This window comes from Microtus ochrogaster, unplaced genomic scaffold (assembly GCF_000317375.1).
Source record: "Microtus ochrogaster isolate Prairie Vole_2 unplaced genomic scaffold, MicOch1.0 UNK10, whole genome shotgun sequence".
NCBI classification, from domain to species: Eukaryota; Metazoa; Chordata; class Mammalia; order Rodentia; family Cricetidae; genus Microtus; species Microtus ochrogaster.
In genome coordinates, this window is record NW_004949108.1 from 3860061 (window position 1) to 3869369 (window position 9309).

Consider the following 9309-nt stretch of genomic DNA (forward strand, 5'->3'; position numbering starts at 1 on the left):
TGTATGAAGGATGTACAGATGTATGAAGGGTGTGCAGATGTATGGAGGATGTGAGATATATTTCTACAGAACTGAAAGGTAGTTGGAGGAGATGAACTAAGAATTAAACAAGGGGCTGGAAACAGCTCTTAGCTGTCAAGCCTGAGTGGGCAGACCACTGGGAAGGACGAGTTTGGAGCCATCATTAGGGCATCAGGATAAATGGTGTGGACCAGCACAAAGTGCAAGAAATATGGCACAGGTATCATCCACATTCCGAATAATACCATTAGGTATCTTGGGAGCAATAACTCACAAAAGGACACGGGAGATAGGAGGGGACACCAGGTAAATTTTAGAGTCACCTGTAAATATGGGAAAGATGGTACTGGTGATTTACCAATATTTCAGGTCAATAGCTATGTGCCCAACTTTAGGTTAAAAAAAAGGAAAAAATTTAATACCTTGCTGAATTTACTAGTTATTATATTTAAAATAACAGACTGGCAGGGCGGTGGTGGTGCACGCCTTTAATCCCAGCACTCGGGAGGCAGAGGCAGGCGGATCTCTGTGAGTTCGAGGCCAGCCTGGTCTATAAGAGCTAGTGCCAGGACAGTCTCCAAAGCTACAGAGAAACCCTGTCTCAAAAAACTAAAAATAAAATAAATTATTCTGCCTAAAGACAAATGTACTTTAGATGAATGATTATAAAATAAAAACTTCTTTGCCCAGCTGTATTTCCCTAGGGTATTTTTGCTTGTCTAAATGCTTGTTTTCACAATATTTCAAAGAAATATTAACTTAAAAGAAAAAAAATACGACAGAAACGTGCCCTTACACACCTCACACAGGCACACACACACTCACACACGCACTCACTCACACTCAATACTTGCGTTAGTATTTGGTGGAATCCATATGAAAGCGGTGTTCAGTTCAGAGAATCACATTTGTGGATATGAGCAGACACTTGCTATTACCTTGTCCCAGTATAGAAACATACTTAGAACACTGGCTCTTTAGCCCCACCTCTAGCCCAGAGAAGAGGGGCAGGGTCTAGTGAGATGGGCAGCATTGTGAGAGAGGGAAGAATGTGGGAACAGGAGAGGAAATGAGGCAGCATGCCAGGTGGAGGTGCTCTCCCAGCCTGCAGGTGACACCAGGGCCTCCTTTCCCTTCCAGCAACAGCAGCAGAGCTGCTGATGTGGGTCTCTACCAAATACCTCAGCTTGTCCCCACCTCTGTATTTTCCTGCAGCTCTCTAGTTCCCCACCCCAACTATGAACAAATAACCAAGACCATGGCAGAAAATAACAATTCCTCCCTCCCCCACCAAGAGAATTTCCCCAACACTAAAGACCTAGGTTTCTAGGCTGAGTGGCTCAGCAAGCAGTCAGCAACCTATCTGGGCCAGACTACAAGCTGGAAGTGCATCCAGTGAGGCATGTTGGCCATGAGCGCATTGCTAGGATACGGCCCCTCCTGTCTCAGGGGTAACCCCTCTAGGCAATGGCTGGGAGAGCACAGGCAGACGAGTGGGAGGCTGCTGAAGAACCTGCATTTTGTATTTACGCTCATGACTCCTTACTGGGCACTCATCTGGAGACCGGGAAGCATTTAGGTGGAAATTGCATTCCTTCAGAAACCCAGGGTTCTTCCAATTTTTTGTCCAGCATAGAAGAGGACATGAAACAGCACAGGAACCCCAAGATTTGAAGGTCACATGCCCAAAAGTCTTAGAAGCAAGTGTTTCAGGAACACACAGACTCATCTGATCCACAAAGACTCTTGCCACAAGGTCCAGACTTGTGCTACACAGAATGATTCCTAACTCCCGGGGAAATCAAAGTCATGCGAAGTGACTCGTCTACAAACAGCACTTACATAGTTTCAACACTGTGAATGCCCAATTCTGACTTAACCGAAGTTACTGCCAGCTTCAGTGGGAAGGAAAAAGTCAAGAGCCAGCATGAAAGGCAACAGCAGGAAAATTTTGTACCAAAATAATGAGCTACAAAGGCGGAAGTATTTCTGTGGGAGCCCCAGAGACACACAAACAAGGCAGGAGGAGAAGACGAGGTCTGATAGACAACCCTCCCACAGGCCCTACAGCAACATCTAGCTTTAAGTGTTCATATTACTGTAATTTAAGAGAAACACAAACATTGTAATTGACAACTAAACAAACTTTAAGTGATAAAATTCTAATGTTAAAACTATCTGATATAACCCAGTATGTTTGCACATAATTATATTTTGTCCCAAGAGCAATGAATTATCACTTTAATATAAAGCCTTAAGGGTGCTTACTGAGTCCTGAGGCTAAGACACCCCCTCCTGTGGTGTTCTGGCCCCGCACACAGCCTCTCTCAAGCACAGAACCCAGGAACAACGCGCTCACACACACTGCAGCCGCAGAGGGAAGTTGGTATGTAGAAGATAATGCTGTGGGAAAAATGGCCCTACTCACTTGGACCCTTAAAAGTCAAATGGGCACGGGCCTATACGTCTTCAAGCTGCTTGCGCATTTGGGGAGCGCAATGTGTGTTTGTTGAAAGGGAATCATAATTACACCAGCAAGTTCTAAGTTCCAGCAGCATCCAGCTCATACCTGCTGACACTACACGGTAGGTCGATCGCTTCCCGCTCAGCATCAACTGACTATAGGGTAAACAGCCTACTAGACCCGATTACATTATCAGTGGGAGCAGGAACTGGGAGCAGCCAGGACAGAGGTCACTTTCTGTCAGGAGGCAGCAGTGCTCTGAAGGCGCTGGAGAGTCCCACCCACAGGAGACTGATGGTGCTCAGTAACCTGTAACTCTTCCAAGCATCCTCTACTGATGGGCAGGGGTGGGGTGGGGTGGGGTGGAGGGGGTGGTAGGAATTCTTCTCTTAATTTGTGAGCAATCTGGTTTGAATCTCAAACCATTAGATGACAAATTAAATATTTGTGTCTAAGAAAAGATTTTTAGACCATATGTTATGCCTGCATTTCAATAATAAGACTGAACACTGATCATGGAGCCTGATTTAAGTCAATAAAAAGTAAATTTGGGCCCATTTTACTAGCAGAGCTTCCTTCCTAGCAGAATTTGGTGGTCAGTGACGTAGCTTTAAAGACAGAACCAGCTATAAGGAGCCAGGAGGAGACAGTGCAGGTGACAGAAGAAGGTCACCTTTTCCTAAGCTTCACCCTCTCTGAATCAGCACAAATAGTACAAGCCCAATATGAGACCCTAAGATAGCGTCTGAAGAGCACGCATGCTGTCCTGGCTGTGAAGCACAGGAGAGGTGTGAGCAAGAGTCAACGCTGAGGGAACACAGGGAAAAGACCGATTTGGAAGTGACTTCCAGAACATCTACTCGTAGGGAGCCTGCAGATTAAGTTAAACAACACTGGTTCCCCAACAACAGGATTCAAATTTCAGTGACCTCTCAAATTACTCCACTGTGGTAGCATGAAGTGTGAACTTCCACAAACTCCCACTCCTATGTGAATATGAGCCAGGCTCAAGACCAGAGGCCATCATGTGCTTCTGTCAATCCTTTCAGAGATGGGCCTCATGGTCACCAGTTTACACAGCCCAGGAGCACACGGTGTGGCCACTCCCGCTTACATCCCAAGGCTAAACTCACTTCACAGAGTCGCTAATTAACAGGGAGGAAAAGATGAAAATGTAGCAGACAGAGGGGAGGTACCAAGCAGAGCTGGGAGAGGAAAAGGGACACTGCCACTGGCTAGGAATTTAGATGCAACTGAGAAAACGAGCCCCAGGCACCAGCGAGACATTGTCTAAAAAAGTATGTGGACTGTGCCTGAGGAATGCACGAAGGTTCAGTGCATTAACACACACACACAAAGACCCTGTCCCTACACTGTCTCCCAGGGGGATGAGCAGACTTCTGCATTTTTATCATCACAGGCTCTGCTGTATACCATGATGTTTAAAACAGCAAAACCGAATTTAGTCCAAGTACCCCATAACACCATTGTGACGAGGGCTCTGAGCACAAAGTATATTCCAATCTACAATCTAAATTAGTTCCACTCTCTTCTAGGAGCTTCAGGTCAGGAAAGTACAATGACCACTCCACATGGCTTGTAAATGACATTGTGGAGCTGAAAAGGTCATAGGCTAATTGTCCTCAGGCTCGGCCAACAAGATCAATGCCACACTCAGGGACAGAACACCAGCAGAGCAGGAAGCCACACATTTCCACCTGTTACACGCATGGTCACACACACTGGTGTACATTAGGGAGGTGTACAGCTACAGCACAAAGATGTAAATTTGAGTAAGCTTAAGTCATTGTTCAGTATTGGTTGATTATTCATGTAATGGAAACGGAAACATGAAACCATCTATGTATTTTACCTTAAAAGAGCTCCCTAAGATTTAAATAATTACCTAAAGATGTACTAGGCCAGGAGGAAAGGCTGCTGGGAGAGGCTGAGGGAGAGAAGGCATCAGAATGGTACAGCGCGAGTGAACTCCCACAGAACCACAGCACTGAGATGTCCCTACCTGTCCTTACACGGTACAGGTAACAGTGAAGATGAGGGGACATCTAAGTCACAACCAGTGCACAAGACAATTACGAAGAAGAGCCTGGGTTCTGAGGAAGGCAGAAAAACCAGAGAGCACAGCGGGGCTCATGCACCTGTAGCTTACATTCAGCTGCCTGGTTGGAGAGCAGAGACAAAGAATAAGTAACCAGACAGGAAGCCCCCCGGAAGCCCCAAAGCTCTGCCCACAGCCACAAGGTCAGGTCCTTTACTCCACCATCCAGGTCCTGCATGCCCTCTGGGGGCGGGGGTCGGACAGGAGAGGAACTAGGACTAGAGAGGACCCCAGAGTCTTAGAAATTTGGAAAAAGAGGCACACCTCCTCACCTTGGCACAACATTAAGGCTGTGCTTACTTTTATGATTTTTCTGGCTGGTCCCTGTCTACTATCACCCCAGAAAAGGCAGGCAGGTAGCAGCACATGACTTCCCATAATGCCAAGTCAAAAACAAAAAGCACTTTTGTCTAGAATTAAAAAACTCTTGACCCAGAAAATTCTACAAAACCATGTAGATCATGAGGTTCAAATTTACATGCTCATTTTAGAGCCCCTGCGAAACTGCCTAGGCCATCATGGGGTGCACATCCGAAATATGTCACCTTAAAGAAGTCACGTGTACCTGCTCCCCAACATGATAGCGGAGCAGTGAGGGGCGCCCTGGCCACAATGTGCATGGACACAGGGTTGGTGCTCCCAAGAGTGCTGGGTTCAGAGAGCGATGCTGACACAGCACTTCTGCTGAGGTATCCATCACTGCCCACAACTCGGGTCAGAGACCCCCCACTGAGGGCCCTGAGACAACAACAAAACCCCAGTCAGAATAGAAACAGGCAACAGCTATTTAGAAACAAAAGATTAAGTAAATTAGAACACAGAATATGTAGCCATTTAAAATACAGAGAACTTTCAACAATGTGGGAAACTAGCATTGCTATCTTCTAGAACCAGGGTAAGATTTCAGCATACATGGTACTCCTGATAATAAGGCACGCAACTTTAAAAGTTGAGGAAATCTGCGCAATACTAAGGTTTTCCCTGTACAAAGATCACAGGGTGCAGCTTTCAACTTGACATCCGCCACCCCCATTTTCCAAACTTTCCACGCTAAGCACATTTTCTCTCAAAAGCAAGGGTAGGGGAACCCCAACAATAAAAAGATATACATTATTACCCATTAAATACAAAGCAATTTACTCATGCTTTCTCTGCCTTAGGACATCTTACCTTTACTTTCTTTTTCAGTGTAGACTTCTGTTTCTCCTCCTCCTCTTCAATTAATTTAAGCGCCAGTTCTTTATTAACTTTGGGCAGTTTCTGGTAAAGAGGGAATAGATGCACTGAGATAAACACATGCAACACTAAATACTAGCAGTTCTGTGAGCATGTGAGCTAACAATGGATGGTGCACTCTTATTTCTTACTTTATCATCCCACAGTAGGAAAGAATGACAGAAGGAATAGCAGCAGGTGGGCCAAATGGTATAGAACCGTGAGCGGCCTGCTACTGGGAGCGTGCTCTCTCCGGCTCATTGGGAAGCTAGCCATGGAGTCTGGATCCCTTGGAATTGCAGACACTTGCCCTGCCCTCTGTCGCAGTTGTGGGAACCTCTGAAAAGTTCACTGCATTGCTCCTTGCTCCCTAAAGGTTGAATTCTCTTTTTTTTGTTTTTGTTTTGTTTTTTCGAGACAGGGTTTTTCTGTAGCTTTGAAGCCTATCCTGGAACCAGCTCTTGTAGACCAGGCTGGCCTAGAATTCACAGAGCCTGCCTCTGCCTCCCGAGTGCTGTAAAGGTTGAATTCTTAATGAAAATTCTAGATGGGAGCTTGAGGACTCTCAGATAAGCGATGAGCTACCCACTGTCCCCTTCCACATGATGTTCCATTTAATGTACTAAGTAAAATACAACTTTGGCAGGTACACACCTCCTCTGCTAAAACACACACACACTAGTAATCTCTCTCTGCTATTATAAATTCTGAACAACTGTGGATAATAGAACAAGTATTTTGTTACTGAGAGTGAGTGTATGAATATTTTAAACCAATGTTCAGTTGTAAGTATTTTATCGCTCAGTGATTTGAGTCAATGGACAGGATGCCAAAGAGCCAGGAAAGCAGGATCAGGCAGACTGGAAGCTCCTCCCTGTCTGCACATGGTCTGGCTGGAAGCACCCAATAGCAGTTCTTTGCCATGAGAACAACAGGTAGCCCCAGCAGCAGAGGTAGAAACCACCCTGTAGCCCCTTCTTAGGAGTCTGGGTCCTCCTCACTAGACCACATCTTTCTTAATGCCTGGACCTAAAATGGTAGGTGCTTCCCGCAGTTAGCACCTCTCTTACCCCGACCTCAGTGTTTCTGCCTTTCTGGGGCTCTAATGTCTGGTGGACAAAGTTATGTATATTCTAAATCCTCCCCATCAATACAATAGATGCTGCTGGTTTCCTGACTCTGTATTGGACATGCCAGGACACAGAGAACCTGAGAACCAAGCAGGTGTTCTTAGTGCATCGAGAACAGTTGCTGTAGATAACTGGCCAGTGTCTTAGCCTTTGGTTAAGATCATGTACATGTTATTCCCCAAACACTTGACCACCTTCCCACATAACAAAGTACACCAAGAAAGCAAAAGATGTGAACTAAAAGATGGAGAACCATGGACATGATGGCAGACTTCTTAACGATTTTCCTCTGGCAAGCTCAATGCTGAGCAGAATTTTTACCTTTAATTGGACTCTCTGTGCGCGTGTTTCTTCTATCTTCTGCCGAATTTTATCTTTCCTATATTCTTCATAAGCAAATGGATTTACCATCAATTTTACCTTTTCAGAACAAAAGAATGAAATTAAAGAGAATTAATAGAGTAGCATTTATGTCCCACGACTACTGTACCAAGAAAGTGGATCCCTCACAAAGCAGAAATATGCTTTATGAAGTCTTAAATAAAGCAGAAGCAGCTATAGATGGTTTAACATCACCTGAAATACCTAGAGCCCATATTTACCTTGTGATAGAGTCTGATATCCATGAAAAATCCATGCATATAAGCCCGGAGGAAAGGGGATCCGATGAGATGTGTGAGCCCTGCAAGTTCACCAGAAGAGGGAAGAACTTTATGAAGTTGTCAGCTTTTCTTCCTTTCTTTATAATCTTTCTTTTTATTTTATGTGTATGGGTGCAAAACACCATTTATTTTATGTGTACGGATGGGTGTATGTCTGTGCACCATGTGGATGCAGTACCCACAGAGACCAGAGGTGGGTGTTGGATCCCCTGAGACTGGAGTTACAGAAAGTTGTGAGCAGTCATGTGGGTGCTGAGACTTGAACCTGGAAGAGCAGTCAGTGTGCTCTTAACTACTGAGTCATTAAACCTTAAGTTTTCCTTAAACACAATTTAATTATAATACAGTTTCCCTTTAGAGTAAAATATTTAAGGACTAAAACTGTATTAAATAACCGTACAAATGCCATTCTCATTGTCTTAAATGTCTTAAGTGTAAAACTAATGGGAAAGGCTTGATGAACTACGACTATGGTAAAGAAAGTTCCTTATAATAGTGCTTCTTGGGTTTTGAAATAATTTGTTCATTTATTTACTGAAACAGGGTCTCTCTATGTAGCACTGGCTATACCGTAACTCTCTATGTAGACTTGAATGGCCTCCAACTCAGAGTTCTACCTGCCTCTTCCTCCTGAGTGCTAGGACTAGAGGCAGGTGCCACCTGCAGGGCTAAACCAGCTTGATTTTAAAGCAGTATGTTGGGAATCTACAGTAGGCTGCCACATATATATACCCATACACATACTGTTAAGTAGGAACAGGGAAGCAGACCTGAAGCAGTATTGTCAATATTTCCAGAAACAAAGGGCACTGTCAAGGCCTGGTCTTCCCAAACACAAACAGCTGACAGACTTAACTCACATACACACATATGTATGACATTAAGACCCATGTTCCTGGGCTGGGAGTATACGTCTGGAGGAGCATGTGTCTAGCATGCACAAGACTCTGAGTTCAATCACAAACATCTCTAGCACCACTAGGCATGGACTACAGAGTACGGGACTACAATACAATCTCAGCACTGGGGAGGCAACCACAGGAAGGGGAAGGCTTTGAGGCCAGTCGAGGCTACAGATAGACTCTGTTCAAAGGTCTACATTATTCACACAAAGTTTCAGCATAGACTAAGGAGTTCACTATCAGTTGGTGTTCGGGAACCTTCTCTTACGTAGATTACACTTAGGATAGGAATAGAGAGAGGATCAGGTAAAGCAACTGCCATGAAAACTTGATGACGCGAGTTCGATCCCTGGAACCCACATAAAGGTAGGACAAAACCAACTCTATACAGCTGTCCTCTGTCCTCAACATGCATGCTACAGAAACATATCATGTGTGAACGCAAAAGTGTAGTAATAAAACGGTAAGAAATTTAGAAAAGGAACACATTAAGGAAACACATAGAAACTCTGCTGTCAAAGAAATTAGTTCTGTTCAAAACATCTTTAGTTATGTTTATATGTGTCTGTACATGTGTGAGCGCAGGTGCTTGTATAATCCAGAAGAGGATGTTGGATCCTCTGGAGCTTGAGTGACATGTGGGTATAAGCTGCCTGATGTGAGTATGGGAACCCAACTCGGGTCCTCTGCAAGAGCAGTATGTGTTCATAACTGCTGAGCCATTTCTTCATTCCCTAGAAATTATTTAGGTACAAATTCTAGGTGTGTGTGTGTGTGTGTGTGTGTGTGTGTGTGT

At 44.6% G+C, this 9309-nt stretch overlaps 1 protein-coding gene across 1 annotated transcript in view; it reads right to left on the reverse strand.

Annotated features, from left to right (window-relative positions):
- The window catches only part of Nol10 (nucleolar protein 10), an 86945-nt gene that overhangs the window by 18006 nt on the left and 59630 nt on the right, over positions 1-9309 (reverse strand). Inside the window, exons 15-17 of the mRNA XM_005366514.3 lie at positions 7552-7631; positions 7271-7369; positions 5775-5864 (exon numbers count right to left, since the gene is read on the reverse strand). Coding sequence (XP_005366571.1) covers positions 5775-5864; positions 7271-7369; positions 7552-7631 — 269 coding nt within the window. The remainder of the gene's footprint in view (positions 1-5774; positions 5865-7270; positions 7370-7551; positions 7632-9309) is intronic.